Source organism: Glandiceps talaboti, chromosome 1 (genome assembly GCF_964340395.1).
Source record: "Glandiceps talaboti chromosome 1, keGlaTala1.1, whole genome shotgun sequence".
NCBI classification, from domain to species: Eukaryota; Metazoa; Hemichordata; class Enteropneusta; family Spengelidae; genus Glandiceps; species Glandiceps talaboti.
The window spans coordinates 28,066,837-28,084,268 of NC_135549.1; the positions used below are offsets into that span (position 1 = coordinate 28,066,837).

At 35.5% G+C, this 17,432-nt stretch overlaps 1 protein-coding gene across 1 annotated transcript; it reads left to right on the forward strand.

Moving 5' to 3' along the window:
- Nucleotides 1–166: 166 nt before the first annotated feature.
- On the forward strand, nt 167–9,388 carry LOC144432492 (proteasome subunit alpha type-5-like). Its single transcript, XM_078120712.1, has 10 exons — nt 167–206; nt 1,564–1,617; nt 2,432–2,498; nt 3,312–3,438; nt 4,461–4,528; nt 4,893–5,000; nt 5,658–5,716; nt 6,804–6,906; nt 7,522–7,608; nt 8,411–9,388. Exons 2-10 carry the CDS (start codon nt 1,589–1,591, stop codon nt 8,486–8,488), a joined length of 726 nt encoding a protein of 241 aa, XP_077976838.1. The 5' UTR covers nt 167–206; nt 1,564–1,588; the 3' UTR covers nt 8,489–9,388.
- The last annotated feature ends 8,044 nt before the right edge of the window (nt 9,389–17,432 follow it).

Sequence of the window (17,432 nt, forward strand, 5' to 3'; positions counted from 1 at the left end):
GGCATGGAATAATAAAATGAAATTTGTTTTTGTCATACTCATAAGTGCAACTAATTATCCAAATATCGATCCTAAAATACTCAGTAAGAGTCGACATATTAATTCTAAAGGTCCATTGTCACAAAAGTGACTGGGCAAGTTATTTCCCATAATACTTTGAATTTCCGCCATATTGCATTGGCAGCAGAAGTCTAGCAACGTGCAAGGTGAGAATGACAGTATTTTGTATTTCAAAGGCAGATATGAATTCTCTCGTACTGTTTTAGGTATTCATAGAACGTTGGGAAAATTGTTGCATGTCACATGTTACGTTTGTTTCATAAAAAGAACAGCACACCCTCAGGTTCATTTGTTCTGCATCATCACTACTCAAACCGAACCAAAGTTGCCTTGTCATGTTATTTCACACAGCAACAACAAACCCATATGAATCGGATAAAACTCGCTAACATTTGCGTACACTTTACAGTAATCGTAGTGACCAAGCCCAGTTAGATACCTGGGATACCCAAGTGGATTGTACTTTCTTCGTAAAACATTTCAAAGACTTGTGAGATTGTAAACGGTTTCAAAGCTACATGGATGGAAGCATAACCCACGATCGTACATACCATGGGCATGCATGGATGTATTATATTATATAGAGCTCACAATACACCCTTGCATACACGTATTCTATGTATGAATGAAAAAGTCTACAAGAACAAAACTATTTTTTTATGTTATACCAATAAAACAACTAAAGAGTGTGATATTATTTGGAATGATATTAAACATGTTAAAGAGGTTTACAGAACTGATAAAAGGAATGTTTTTATAAACTGAATGTTATTATCAATCAATCAATCAATCAAAAGAATTTGTATAGTGCCAAAATCCGTTACGACGTAATGTTCTGTGTCGTTGAACAGGAACAATAGTAGAACAATGTAAAAAAGTTAGAGAAAGCTCTTGCAAACATGTGTGTCTTGATATCCTTAATTTATCGACAGTTGTCGAAGAGCGAAGTTCAAGTGGTATACTGTTGTTCCATAGACTTTTGTTATTTGAGGGAAGTGGACAATTTGCGTGTTTACTGTTAATATAGTCAGCGATGTAACCAGGAGTAGTGTTATTGAGTGCCTTGTAGGTGATCAGTAGTACTTTGTATTGAATCATGTAATAATGGACAGGTAGCCAGTGAATACCAAAAAGAACCAATGTGATGTGAGCTGTTTTCATTATTATTTATCATAAATTCTACAGATAATTAATGATTAGTGTTTTGTAAACATTTAAAACAGCTGAGAACCTGCAAATATCTAGTATTGTATGAGTAAATGTAGTCCAAGGCAACTCAAAACTTGAATACACAATCAGGTATATTTCAGAAAACTGAAAGCAGTAACTCCTTGATCCATGTCTGGATCTGTTACTGATAGTTCATATATGACAAGTCTGTAATGTACGCTGTGACGGGGCGCCCTCACACATCGGCCAACCCCAACCACAAATATTGATAAAGTCTCAGCAAGTTTATTTACTTACTTACTTACTTGTCTGTCTTCATCTTTCTTATGATAGCACCAAGACCAGTAAAGTTATCAAAATGTTTCTCACAAGATCAGAATATGACAGGTGAGTGGGATATTTTGTTTTTTCACCTTACAAAGTACTTACTATATACTGTAGTCCATGTATTAGTGATGTTTCATAAAGAACTGAGAATATATATTTGTGACTTTTTAAGAAGTGACAATAGCAAATCTATATAAGGACTACATATAGGTAAGATGTTTGGTAACTTGTCATACCTCAACATAGTCATATTGAAATGATGATGGTATTACAACTGTCACTATATTACTATTACTAGTGGTAATAACGCTTGACACAGCCTGCTCAGTGTTGGAAGTATGGAGACATATACATGTAGTACATTTTGTTCTTGATAAGATGTTTTGTGGCCTCTACTTACTAGGCTCACTGTTGAATACAAATTTCAAGTTCTGCTGGCCTTTCATTACCACTGTTCTTATCAAACAATTGATGAAATGTACTACAGGTTTCCATATTTCCAGCAGGCTACATTGTATGTGAAAATGTTATTGATCCAATTCATTCACCATTGTATTGTACTGTACAGCTCAAATAAATGTTGTTTTCAGACATGTTGATAAAAGTACTCAACACAGTGAATGCCATTTTTTGAAACTGTGTCGTCACTTAGTAATTGAATCATCAAGCTGCAGAGAGAGAGAGAGAGAGAGAGAGAGAGAGAGAGAGAGAGAGAGAGAGAGAGAGAGAGAGAGAGAGAGAGAGAGAGAGAGAGAGAGAGAGAGAGAGAGAGAGAGAGAGAGAGAGAGAGAGAGAAAGAATGTGTGTCACGTGTGTGTGTGTTTGTGTACAAAATAACACTCAATTATTCTTTGCTCTATGTTGTTTATTACAGAGGTGTCAATACATTTTCACCAGAAGGTCGTCTTTTCCAAGTAGAATATGCAATAGAGGCTATCAAGGTTTGTAATAATACAAGTGTGAAATTGATTAACTAGTCCATGTAGATGTTATTCCCCAATATTTATCTTTGTTCAGCCAAGGCAAAAATGAGTGACCTAAGGGGCCTTTGTCACAATGAGTCGCTAGACGTGTCGCCCGATTTATAAACAGATGGTAACATCAAACACAGTAGACTGTAATACAGTTTTTAAAAAAAAGCAAATTTAGCCTTCTTGATCAGGTCATGTTGACTTGAATCAGTAGTTTTCTCCCAAAGCAGGTCATTTATGGTCGGTACCAACCAAAAGTTTCAACTTTTACATCGCAGTTTGTAAGAGTTACAAGGCCCCATTGTCAACTGTAATTCCTTGTCTGAACAAAACTAGATATAGGAAATGATATAATTATAAGGTCAAAATAAAAACCTTGTTTCTGCACATCACTTAAATACCCTCGCGTCGGTCTTTTTGTATATGTGTGTTTGTCTAGCAGAGGCAATCTGCAGATTCGGGGGAGAAACACAAAAATAACCCTCCCTACTTCAATGAAGACAACTGCGGAGCCAATGATGAACAAGCAAATGACATCTGCCCCACATACACACTTGCTTTAAAGTACTAAATAAAAAGAACAGTAACTGCCATAAATAGTAGATTGAGTGACAGGTTTGTTGAGAATAAAAAAAAAAATTGTTGTCGCACCACTTTAGACAAACTTACCTGACCAGAAACAATTCTTTTTTTTTTTGGCCTCATACACTCTATTTAGAAAGTCAAATTTTTCTTCAAACTTAAATGTTCATGTCTATTGTTTTTGTGTAAATTTTTTTTCAGCTTGGTTCCACAGCTATTGGTATTCTGACATCAGAAGGTATAGTGTTAGCAGTAGAAAAGAGAATCACATCCACTTTAATGGAACCAACCAGTATTGAAAAGATAGTGGAGATAGACAGTCATATAGGTATGTATATCATTTTTGATTTTTTGAAAGAAACACTAAATAACACCACCACCTCCCCCCACCACCACCACTACCTCCCCAGGCAGCACAACTGTACAGTAAACAATACTGCAGTGATGCCAGGGAGAATGACTACATGTAGTATTTAGTGTTTCCCTGAAAAAAAGATTTTTACATAATAAAAGAGTATAGGTAGATTATCTTGATTGTTTACAAGAAATTATATTGCTGGGTAGCAAACAGGTTAGTTTCAAAGTCCAAGTGTAAATAATTTACTTAGTATATTTTTACTAAATTACTTGGCCAGCCATCATCAGCTGTTATTGTATGCAAATGACAAACTAAATGTACTCTTGTCATGTGTCCACAAGTATATGTCAGGTAGATCATGTAGGTAAATTATTTATGTTCTGAATTCAGGACTAATACAAAATATGATTCCAAAGCATAGAAACAAACATTTTTGGTTGTCTTCCAATGGTAGGTTTCCTAGGTAGCCAGCATAGCTTCTTGACAGGTTAGATTAATGTACATGTAAATGTACTAATGTACAGAAATGTTTACTTTCAATTTCTCCCATTTCATTAATAGTCTACAACTTTCTGCAAATGAACTTCACTTTTATAGAATTCATCAACATTATGGCAAAATAAAAAATGCAGTACAAACTACATTACAAAATATCATACCTTAAAATTGGCCTATATATTTTGTGACATTAATTTTGCCAAACTTGTATGATGTAAGTAGGATCCAACTGTTTGCAATAAAAGTCTCCTTTTTTTTTGTCTTCAACTTCAATTTTATAAAGAATTGACAGCGTGCATATTTCTCAATTTTGAGATTTGGTAATGATGACTTTTGTGAAGTCTCTTGCTGCTGTGTGGTTGTTGTTAGGTATACAACAGTTTGTTTTTCTTGTATTCATCTGTGTACCTTAACACATACCATGGTCATGTCATAAGATACAACTATTAAACAGTGAAGTGACTGCATCATACACTACAATAATTTCTCTGCAGGTTGTGCAATGAGTGGTTTGATAGCAGACTCCAGAACTATGATTGACAAGGCAAGAGTGGAGGCACAGGTAAGTGTCAGAAAATACGCATCATCTACAGACTATTTGTCTGATGACATGTAACCTTACATGTACCTTATGTAACCCTGTCTTTTTTTTCTGATCGCAAACTTAGTGAACCTCTATGCTCGGTTGAAGTAGTTGTTTGCTGTGGCCTCTCTCAAACCATGTGAATATGGGACATTTCAATATATTGATTCTTGGAACCATGAACTATACATGTATTCTCCATGTGAACATGATTTCTGCACACATATTCATTATGATTTTTGCCAAATCAAATATGAATATTATCATTATAATAATAATTATCAGACTGTTTCTTGAAAGTTTATGATGTATATGCAAATTTGATATTTTGTATTCCATACAGAATCACTGGTTCACTTACAATGAAAAGATGTCGGTAGAAAGTGTCACACAGTCTGTATCAAACCTAGCACTACAGTTTGGTGACGACGATGCAGATGTTGGAGCTATGGTAAGTTGTATCTCTCATTCTCTGATTGTAATGAAACCTAGCACTACACTTTGATGATGTAGGGGCCAGGGTAAGTACTATTTCTGTAAATAAACCCTAGCGCTACAGTTTGGTGATGACAGTGCAGATGTTGGAGCTATGGTAAGTTATATACAATGGCATCAAACTACCTAACAGACTATAATTGGTTAATCATACTGCCACCTAGAGGTCAACACTAATTCTGGAATTTATCTCCCTGATGAGGATCATCACTGAACCAGGACAGATAAAAAGCTCAATGCTATATACTAAAATTGAACTGCTTGTACACAATGTATGGGATATAACCTTTAATCTGGCAAGCTGATGAATATTTTTGGCAGTGCTGTATCGTTGTAGTGAAACATACCTTAACAGTTTGAAGGTGACACATACCAGCAACTCATAGGTCACACTCTTTGCATGGCTTGATCAAGGCAAGGAGCAAAATGAATGTGTACCTTGTGTTCATAACTACCCATGTCATCAGCCATGCACTAATCAAAGTCATGGCAACTCAACACAAATTTACAAATCTAAGCATTGTTGGAGTTTGTCTTCTATAATGAGCTGCTTTCTTTGGATTTAAAAACTGTTAATGAAAATATTTATTTTTGACTATTTCTTCTTACTCAGAGTCGCCCATTTGGTGTAGCACTGTTACTGGCAGGAATGGATAACAGTGTACCAAAACTGTAAGTCATTATGTGAATTTATATTCTTCAGAAGAAAAAAATACAAGTATTTGGAAATTGTTATCATGGTCACCATTGTTGCATAGTACACCAGAGACTTGCCTTGGGTGTTACTAGAGCTCTGCAAACCAAGACAAGGGAAAAAATGCACTTCAAAGCACAGGAATGTATGTTGAATTTGAAATTACCAACCACCAACAGCACTGCTAAAATCTAAGTGGATCTCATGTTGATTGACTTCTGCATTTGTAATTGTCTGCCCTGCAACATGTGGCTGTGATTACTTCATAAGTTTACAGATGAGATCAACTTAGGCATAGCACAGTTGTTGATGGTAATATTAAATTCATAACACATTCTTTGAAGTGCATCTCCCTTGGCTTGGTGTTTACAGAGCTATTTATAGTAACACCAAGTCTAGTCTTTGAACTACGTATTGTGCAGCATTGCGGTGTCCTTCGTATTCACAAGGAGGAAGATTGGAGCCACAGAAAACATGTATTGTTGGGTATGGTCAAACTATCCACTTGACCATAGTGTAGTTCCTATACAGTATCATTACCATTTAGACCTTCAATTGGGTAGAAACCACGTTGGCATCCAGACTAACTTGACCATTGATAGCTTCAGTCTGTATGTTAACAGTAGTATTGAAAATAACATCATACTTTAGCCACAGCATAATTGGTATCACTCTCATTAGTATCCAAATCTGAATATAGGGCAGTGTGAGGGAAGTTTTTGTACTCTAACTATCTTGGTCTGGGTAGATGTAACTCGTGTTGTTGCATTTAACAAGTAACAAAATAAATCACAGTTCATAAGATTGTAGTGGATAGTGTGATTGAGTATGTCTTGTGTTGAATACAACAGATCTTGTGATATGTAGGTACCAGTTTGATGTACACCGGACATTAATATGAGTACCTGCAGTGCTCTCATTGGCTGTACTTCACATAGTGTATCGTATACAAGTGTAACAGAAACACCACAAGTACAAGTATTTCCCTTTACCTTACGTAGCTGTTATTTTGATGAATTGCTTTCCATTCTTTAACCATAAAACATCTATTTTTTGCTTGAATAGATTTCATTTAGATCCTTCAGGGACATTTATTGAATACAATGCAAAAGCCATTGGTTCTGGATCAGAGGGTGCACAGTCAGCTCTACAGGAAGTTTATCACAAGGTAAACTTTAAAGTTATCAGTGCCTTGTCATCATACTCAAAAATTGACTTCAATTTTTATAGGGTTTTCTATCCATGTGACGTCTGGAAATGGTGTGCAGTGCATTCAACAGTTCAATGTACTTGTGGAAATGCAATGAAAGTAACATTTTGTGAACATGTGAACGAATTGCGAAAATGATCGAACGTCACTTTTCATTGCGCTAGCAAGCCAGGGAGTCAGCTGTGTTTCTGTTTTATGCCTACAACAGTAAATCCCTTTACCCAGGAAATACACGTATTACATTAAGCACATAAAAGCTCCATATGTTAGTGTACAAATGCAAACACTGCAATCTAATGTGATAGATAGTATACAATCTAATTTATAAGGCTCATATTTCCAGAGACTTAGCCGCTGAGCCCTTAGTTTTCTACCCATTCCGTATGAATAAATCTGAAAGTAATGTATGTTTCAGATCAAACAATAGAAACCGTTTTGGAAAGAGTTAAAATAGGCAAACATTTCACCTGGCGAGGCACAGTAACTGTAATCAGTTAATCTACAACTATGTCTATTTGTCAAACTGTAAGTGCCAATACTTATTTTTTTAAACGAACATATTTCCATTTGCAGTCAATGACATTAAAGGAAGCCAGTAAATCATCACTGAATATATTAAAACAAGTCATGGAAGAGAAACTCAATTCTACAAATGTTGAGGTAAGTGTAGAATTCAAGAATTTAGTGAGAACCCAGGCTGACTAATTGGTGTGTTAAATCTTATGTGATATTAATCCGTTCAATTTCAAGTGTAGACTAACTGACTCACAATCCACTGACATCCACTGACTAATTACAGCTAAAATGATGTAGGTTTGGTATTTCACTCATGTGATATGACATATAATACACACCCCCAGGCAACTTCTTATACAAAAGAAACAATTACATACATAGGTGCCGTGCACAGTGGGGATGTAGAAGTAGTCAAGTTGAAATGTTGGTTATCAGTTAGAAAGTAAACAATTGCAGCCATTAAAATCATCAAGTCCATGTGTAATGTTTTCATAAGAAGCCTGTTTTTACTGCACTGCGAGTGTTTACTAAAACTAATGCTGTGATGTGTGAGTCCATGTTGCATAGCGCCCTCTATCAACACTTTGGGGTGATTTAGTATAATAAAGATGTTGTGTGTATCGCTAGACTTGGGATGTTAGAAAAGAGCTGTCTTGGCATATTTGATTAATAGATGACTTTTTTTTTTCATTTCATGGTTAATGCAATAGTTTATACAAGATTTTTATGTACTGACCACCCACCAGTCCTGTAAGAGAGAAACATAGCCAAGAGACTTGGCTATCTAGGTTGACAATGTTGTTTTCCAGTAAGTTGAGCCTCACCAGATAGCCACGAGAAACAACACTTAGAAACCAGTCAGGGCTGTTTGCAGACTGATGCAAAGAAAATTTGAAAATAAAGTGTACTATACTTTTATCTTAATTGATAATACTTTCTCTTTCAGATGGCAACAGTCACACCAGAAAATAATTTCCACATGATGACGAAAGAAGAAATTGAAGAATTAATAGCAGAATTGTGAAGAAAAAAAATAGATGCGTTATTACTCATTGATGTCTCTTGTATCATGTCATTTTTGTGTTTGTACTTTTCACAGAACTGAGGTAGATCTTTTATTGTGTACAACATGTAGTAGCATTGTCTGGTACACAACACTGCCCCCCAATGGACACAAAAAACACAGAGAAAAGTCAAGCAGTTTTACAGGTCATGTAGATACCAATATTTTGTGGAAATAGTCTAGTAAAACTGTACATTGAAGAACCGATTAAAATGTTGTGAGAGTTTAAACGAAATAATAGCTTGAAAATATCCAAGGAAATATTGTTTTGGCAAAAAGCAAACAATTTTGTATAATATATGTTCACTTCTATCATCATCTTCTACAGTCTTATGTATGTGAGTGTGTTTATATTAACATGCCCTAAAATGATAGAAATGTATTGTTTTGAGTCTTAAAAGAGGTTAGAATTGGAAGTAGTCATTGGTATGACTAATTAAGTAAGTAAAAGGCAACATATCTGTGTTTTTGTATCATTGAATTCCTGAAGTAATTCACACGCCGTGTGAACACACTTGCCTTTCTCATATACTTTGTAGTACTGGAGCTGAAGTACAAACCAGTGAGTTATTATTAGTTACAGTGATTTAAGGAAAAGTTCAGTCAGACTGACATATTTCAGTCTAACTGGACATTTCCTGTAAGTTGATAGCAGTAATCAATACAAGTGTACTAAAGGCAGAAATAAGTCTGACTGGACTTTTCCTTCAAATTGATAGCCATTATCAATACAAGTGTACTACAGGCAGAAATAAGTCCGGCCAGACTTTTCCTTTACACTCCCAAGTATGTTTCCAAAGTATTCCACAAATTTATTCATCTACATCTTCACACTACAAGTTTCTTTCAGTTTATGTACTCAGTTGATGTAATACTTTTGAATAAAGATCATCAAAAAATAAGTTTCACATTGTGATTGTGGAATTATTGACAATGAATGTTGTAGTCATGTAGTACACACACTTTAGGGAAAAGGAATTATACACACATAATTCCATTGTGTAACACAACTGACGGGGTGGGGGTTGAGGGCAACATTAACACAACTGACGGGGTGGGGGTTGAGGGAGAGGGCGACATGGCTTGAGATTGGGAGTGGGTCATGAAAATGAACTGTTTGTATTAAGTGTGGACATTGTTTTAGGTATGGGTAGTAAGTAGTTAAATATCTAACCAAGTTTCCTAGTCATTTTACTGAGATTCCTTATTGCAATAAGTGGTACAATGCATGGGAAAACTGACTACTGCTTAAAGTATGTCTTTTAATCACTACTGTATTATGTTAAAATTTTATACATAAATTGACCTGTTCCCCAACTTCATTGTTGCACATTACTTTCACTAAACTAATATTTCATTCCGTACACCTAAAACTTTGTCTTAACATTTACCTTTTCACATCAACTTCCACTCGATCATGCCTCACTCTGAAATTTTTGGAAAATATGGCATCCAAGCAGCAAAGAAATGAATTTTCAGAATCACATTTTGGGTACAATTTTGATATATGACATCGCAGACCTTTATCAGAGGCAAAATGCACCAAGGGCAGTCATCGTAGACTTCCTCTCAGTGGATGAGTATTTAGTGTGTTGGAGATTTATGGATGAGTCATCATGTCCATGTAACAAAGATATTAGCGAATAAAGTCATTGAATGGTTGAGTTCAGTGTTCACAAAACCCTCACACTTTGATGAGGTTGTCCAAATTCCTGTTTTATAGCTTCAAAATGAGAAATAATATAATACTTGAATCTTTGTAATTTTGTTATTTTTATTTTGTAATTTTGAAGCACACTTAACATGGCCTGCAGATTATTCTTTTTCTATATGCTGTCTATTCACTTTGACAACTTGTATTAAGGACCGGTGGCCTAAATTACAGAATAAAATCATATATCATTTTTGTTAAATAAAACTTCCCATATTCAGTTTTGGCAAATTTGACCTCTATTTCGAAAATTGCAGTTACCCTATTTTATTTTATGGGTTTGAATTGTTTTATACAAATTAGGAAAAAACAAAACATTTAGATGATACAAAAAATCCATCATAGTTTCAGCTGGAGTAACTGCTACTGATGAGTGAGGGCGCTCTTCAACATTCAGTTGCTAGGATAAGATCTAGAATTATAAATTTGTAATTTTAAAAAGGTTTTAATTATTTGCTGATACAAATGCATTTTACAAAATGTATTTTCAGTTATTGAATCACTGTTAAAACATTTAACTAAATAATAACCATGACGATGATGATACTAAGAATTCCGGACATCACAGATGTATCTGTGAAAATGAAAGTGAAAACACTGAAGTATAATATAATGAAATTTATAAGCACAAATGAAAGTAATCGTCATCACCCTGTAGTTTTCAATTATTGAGAGGATGTGAATTTTCATATAGTTTTACAAATGAATTCAAACCATTGCCTCATAGCAAGTCAACTGTACAGATAATAAACATATTGTATCTATGGTTACCAAACGAATTGTCAAATGAAAAAATGACATTCATACTATTCAGGACATGGTTATGTGGAAGACTACACCTAGATCTTTGAAATAATCAGAACACAAGAATTTAATATAACCCAATATTGTATAGAAGAAAAACTGAATTTACAAATGCATTTTAGTGCCATGCATTTACTATAGCGAAAATTCTTCCATTTCTCAATTTGAGATTATTTTGTTACTATAGGGCTACAAAACAGCTTCCATTGAAAGTTGAATTATTTTTGTAGGATGAGAACTAAAATGGTTCCCCCCTCCCCCCCCCCACTCCTAAAAGAATTTAGTTTTTATCTTACATTGAGCTATAGATCTCACCCCTTAAATGGTATAATGCCAAATATCAAATTTCACAGCATAACAAAAGACTTTCTAGTTAGCATAGAGCTTCAACTACCTGTAGACACCATAGAGGACTAACGTTACTACACTATTCCACTATCCTAGATCACTAGGAAGGATGACTGAAAATGTCGGAATAGTGTAGCGTTAAATCCTTCACATCTATGCTAACAGAGCTTGCTTTATGGGTCATGAGAGGGAAGTTGCATTCAATTTTAGGGGTTTTTTTCTATGGAGAAATTTTGACTGCTTGCCAACTTATTGTCCTTGACCTTGCATAACCTTCGGACATGCATGTCACGTGACTGAAAATGTATGCATAGCTTTGTAGGTTAATTCCGTGTTGGTCCGTCAGATTATCCTCAGGTGTCAAACAAACTCTTGAACTTTGGTAGTTGACTGTTCAACAACATGGGGAGTGGTAAATCACATCGTGACACATGTAAAGTAATACAGAGTATGTACACTGTGTACTTTAGGACAATGTTACCGCAGCAGTTGCTGTCACGGTTCATTGAATTGCTCAATCTGTCACATTCCAAACATAGGGTTTACAACATACATTCTTCAGTCTCCAGCATTCTAAAATTTTACAATTTGAGTTACAATGCTCAAATGAAATAGGTCAACATATCTCACCTTTGTCGTTCCCAGTGCAGTTTCGCTAAATACAAAGGATCATTGTTTCAAAAAATTTGTTCAGTATTTTTCAGACGACACGTACGTGACTAAATTTTAATTGCTGGGTAGCCGGGGTAGTGTGCTGAGTGTATGGTATGGGTGTGTTTGTTTAGTCTGGGGGTAGGGAGGAAATGTGACTTCATAGGGTGAATTTCAATATGTACAACTGGCTATATATTTTTTAAATGACATGAAATGTGATAGTCATTTAAGAATATCTTGTATGAGTGATAGCAAACAAACAGTTGGCAATTAATTGCCATATTGTAACTTGTAAGCAGAATAGGCCAAGTTATTATTTGCAGTTAATATTCTAGTCATATCATAATTTAGTAATTTAATGTGATATTGTCTAGACTATGTTATACTATGGTTCACTGACCCGATGACTACTTTCAATGACTGACTATAAAATCTAATTGAATTCATCAATGGGTCACATTCATGACCTTGTGTGACCCTGGGTTTTCAGTTGTATAGTGGTAGTCTGTCATTGTGAACAAAAGATTTTAAATTGCTTCTCGTTAACATAACCAACCCCTGAAAGTTGGTGAGAATATAAATCTGAGTTGTTTATATAAATGGGGTATGGTAAGAAGGGAGAAACATGTCAGTTGACCAGCATGACAATTCATGGGGTTACAGAGGTCATGGGCTAATTGGCAATTTTTTTTCTAACAAAGTGAAGGTATAAATGTCACACAAAGATCATGTGTTGTCAGTTACTTATTATTCAGGTATTGCTGGCTACCTCACCATATTAGCAACATTAATGTTTTCATTTCCATTTGGGGTCTTTATAGCTGTTAACGATGGATACACGCTGTCACTGAGGTATATGTGGACAAATCAAACACAGTTTATGCAATCATACTAGTAAAGAGGATTAAGTCATGCAAAAGTCAAGTTGTGCAAATTTGAATAGAAAATACACAACTTATTTCCTGGTCTAATGTTTGTTTGGATTATGCAGGAATAAGTTATTTAGTTCTCCAAACATCATACTTTTTCTCATTCTGTCAGAGAAAACTTGTGATGACATCCCTTGTCATTACTCGTCTTTGGCCCAAAGAGACATTGTTCCCTATGTCACTGGCTCATAGTGACAGGTTCCCTATGTCACTGGCTCATAGTGACAAGGTCCCCTGTGTCACTGGCTCATAGTGACAAGGTCCCCTATGTCACTGGCTCATAGTGACATGGTCCCCTATGTCACTGGCTCATAGTGACAAGGTCCCCTATGTCACTGGCTCATAGTGACAGGTTCCCTATGTCACTGGCTCATAGTGACAAGGTCCCCTACGTCACTGGCTCATAGTGACAAGGTCCCCTATGTCACTGGCTCATAGTGACAAGGTCCCCTACGTCACTGGCTCATAGTGACAAGGTCCCCTATGTCACTGGCTCATAGTGGCAAGGTTCCCCATGTCAATGGCTCATAGTGACAAGTCCCCTACATCACTGGCTCATAGTGACAAGGTTCCCTATGTCACTGGCTCATAGTGACAAGGTTCCCTATGTCACTGGCTCATAGTGACAATGTTCCCTATGTCACTGGTTCATAGTAACAAGGTCCCCTATATCCTTAGTTTGGTGAATGACGAAAAATACTGGAAAACGATACAAAATTATCATACAAAACAATGAGACAAATTGTAAATGTTTACTAAATATGCAACATCCTTTTATTAGCAGCTGATTCATTCACAACTGATTCAGAAAAGAAAACGACAACAATCACATACCAAACAATTAAAAGTTTAACAAATACATATACATCCTGATTGCCATACAAAACATAATATAGTTACATCTTCCTAAAATTTTAACTTTTGCTTAGAAACAAAACTAGAAAGTGGTCTAAATATTTTTGATACAAGAATTATTCAATAATTGATGAAATTTTGTTTCTGCATTATGATTTAGTTAACGGGCATAAGCCGAGTTTATACATTTTGGGGGGAGTCTACATATTCATTTAAAATGGACTAACAGTATTCTACTTATTGAAGTATAACTTTAATAATCATCATCACTTGAAATTGGCAGAATTTAAACCTGGCATTTAAAATGTTAAAGAATTTCAAAGTGATATTAAATGATTTGATGACATACTGTACATGAATATTAAAAATTTTTGAATGAAAATCATATAATATCATCAACTCAGAAGAGAAAGGGTATCTTGTGCATTTATGTTTTAATAAACAGTTGGATGGTAAAATGAGATCAAATGTGTGAGTTTCGTTCACTTTCACTTATCAGTATGGCACTGGTATTGATCAGAACAAGGATGGAATGACTATGGTAGGGAAGTGCCATTAACATATTGTCGACTGCCTGCATTATAAAATACAATAACAACACGTTACTAGAAGTAGAAGCTGCCTCTGAAGGCCCATACATCACTTCTGCCTAAATTCTGATCAATACCAACTCTGCACTGATAGTGAAAGTGAAAGAAACTAATGCATTTTATTTAATTTAACATCAAATTTTATTAAAACATAGTGAATTCACAAGATATCCCCCCCCCCCCCCAAAGCAATGCATCAACATTATCATTAGACTAGTACACGTAGAACAATTAAACCATTGACAAGGTTCTATGTAAGTATATACTTTAATCCGAGTACAAGATTTCATAAACTCAGCTTGTGCCGTGGACTTCAATTTAACTCATGGCTCATAATCATAAGAGTTGCAGTTGAACACTTCCAAGTAGTCAATTTTCTGTATATACAAACAAAGTCATTATTTTATTGTTCATTAATACACCTGTTAATAAAATCAAAAGGTGTTGCAAATGGAGAAAGTTATCTTGAGTACCTCATAAAAGTAAGTAGAATCTATTTCAGAAGGAAACAGAAATATGAAGAAAAACAATTCTTCACCTTAATATTATTATTGTTGGATTTGAAAGATAGCATTTATAGTACGGTGATAATTAACAGTTTAAATTTTCTTTCATTCCTTCCATACTGTTCTAAAAACAAATAAACGCTAAATCTCTTGTGTTGATTTCATAGTTGTTTGGAATATTTGAACGATGATTTTTTCCCCCAAAAAAATAGCTCCCCAGGCACCGATATACTTACAAAGACAAAAACACTTTACATGGTCTGGTAAAATGCATTTCTGTTGCAAAGAATTGTTGCATGTTATTAACTACATGGTAATATATTCTTAAAAAGTAGCAACACTTGTTTTGCATAAGTTGATTCCATTGGTGGAGTATTGTCATGTGACACCCAGTTGTTGTTATGACAACAAAAGGCAGCTACAGTCAATGTGTTATTATTATTGGTATATGACAATGATACATTACTGACAGAAAAAAAAGTGTATATTTCAAATCAATATTGCATTGCTTGAATATAGCATCCCTAAGATAACATTCAGTAACATAACAGTCAGTTTATACTGGAAGCCAGCTATGCTGCAATTTAAGTTATTACTAGTCTTATCAGGGTAAATATTTTGAGGTGAGTGTACCTTCTTGCTACCCATCAATATTTAGCTAACATAGGCTAGGTACTATATATATATAGATTCAATTTTACAGCAGTTTTCTATCATTCCTCAACGGTAGAACATTCCAAGAACAAGAAAACATACCCCAGTCTAAGGTAAAAAATTAAGAATTGTTTCTGCTCAGCGTGCGCATCACTTAAATACCCTCACATTGGTATTTGTTTGTGTGTATTTGTCCAGCCCATGCAGTCTGCAGATCCGAGGGGAAGCACAAAAATAACCCTCCCTGCTTCAGTGAAGACAACTGCAGAGCCAATCATGAACAAGCTAAGGACATCTGCCCCACAGTGACTGCCATAAATAGTACCGGTAGTCTGAGCGACAGGTTTGTTGAGAATGAAAAAAAAAAATATTGCATCATTGCACCATTTTAGACAAACTGTACTGACCAGAAACAATTCTTTCTTTTTTTGCCTAAACTGTATTGATCAGAATCAGAATCAGAAATACTATTTATTCATCCCACTTGGGGATGTTGAATATAAATTGATATAAGGATCAAATTAGTCTAGTCTTTGGGTTAAGTAGGTGGGAGGGTATAGATGGGGTGGGCAAGGAGGGTGGTTGAGTGATAGGGAGGATGGAGGGAAATTGATGGGGAGGAGGGCAGCTGAGTGATTGGGAGATAGAGATTGAGCAACTGATGGAGACTCAGGATGGAGGTTGAGTGATGGTGAGAATCTGGGATTAAGAGGAGGATGGAGGATAACTGATTGGGGAGAAATGAGGGGATATTGGGAAAGAAGGAGAGTGGTACTTCACAAACTGTTAATAACTAAACAACTCAAGACTAAATTCGTCTTTCTTTTGAAAATCTAATATTTTAATTCCTCTTCTCTCCTCACTCATGAGAGATAATACAACTGATGTGGTCATTTGTTCCTTAAATTAACAAATTTTAGTTACATATTACCTAGTAAATAAACTAAATATAACATGTTTACAGTGCATGTAACTCTTGTGTTGAACCAAATAGTGGGGATAAAACTCCACTCATATGATTCCCATAAAATGCTGCACACAGTTCACAAAGTTCTGAATATAAAAAATAAAAAAAAAGTCTTGCTATATTTTAAACACACTTTAGCTAGTAGATAGACAAACATAAACACAGGACATTATGTTTGTCATTATATTATTGCTACAATACTAAATATATTCTCTAAGATACTCTATTTTTCTCCACAAATATGACAAATTTTTACTTTTTAGACTACAGTGACCCCAGATTACAGCTTTCCCTTTTGATGTTTGACAAGGTGGATGTATTTTCTGCATATGCCACAGAATTTGAGAATAGTGGAAACCCTGTGTTTACAGTGTGATATATTTTCAAAGTTGGCTAAATTTTAGCTTATGGCCATAGTTTTGCTTGCCTGCCGCCAGAAAATTACATGTGTTAAGTATGAAGCGAGGTGATGCAGCTGTCATTTAACGCATACAACCACACCGAGGTGATGCAGCTGTCATTTAACGCATACAACCACACTCAGGTGATGCAGCTGTCATTTGACGCATACAACCACACTCAGGTGATGCAGCTGTCATTTGACGCATACAACCACACTCAGGTGATGCAGCTGTCATTTGACGCATACAACCACACTCAGGTGATGCAGCTGTCATTTGACGCATACAACCACACTCAGGTGATGCAGCTGTCATTTGACGCATACAACCACACTCAGGTGATGCAGCTGTCATTTGACGCATACAACCACACTCAGGTGATGCAGCTGTCATTTGATGCATACAACCACACTCAGGTGATGCAGCTGTCATTTGACGCATACAACCACACTCAGGTGATGCAGCTGTCATTTGACGCATACAACC

Excerpts from the sequence above, each read along its gene's own strand:
- LOC144432492 (XM_078120712.1), top strand. The coding sequence starts at position 1,589 with ATGTTTCTCACAAGATCAGAATATGACAG. Across the intron at positions 2,499-3,311 it reads ATGCAATAGAGGCTATCAAG|CTTGGTTCCACAGCTATTGG; the intron begins GTTTGTAATAAT and ends ATTTTTTTTCAG. Across the intron at positions 5,717-6,803 it reads GATAACAGTGTACCAAAACT|ATTTCATTTAGATCCTTCAG; the intron begins GTAAGTCATTAT and ends TTGCTTGAATAG.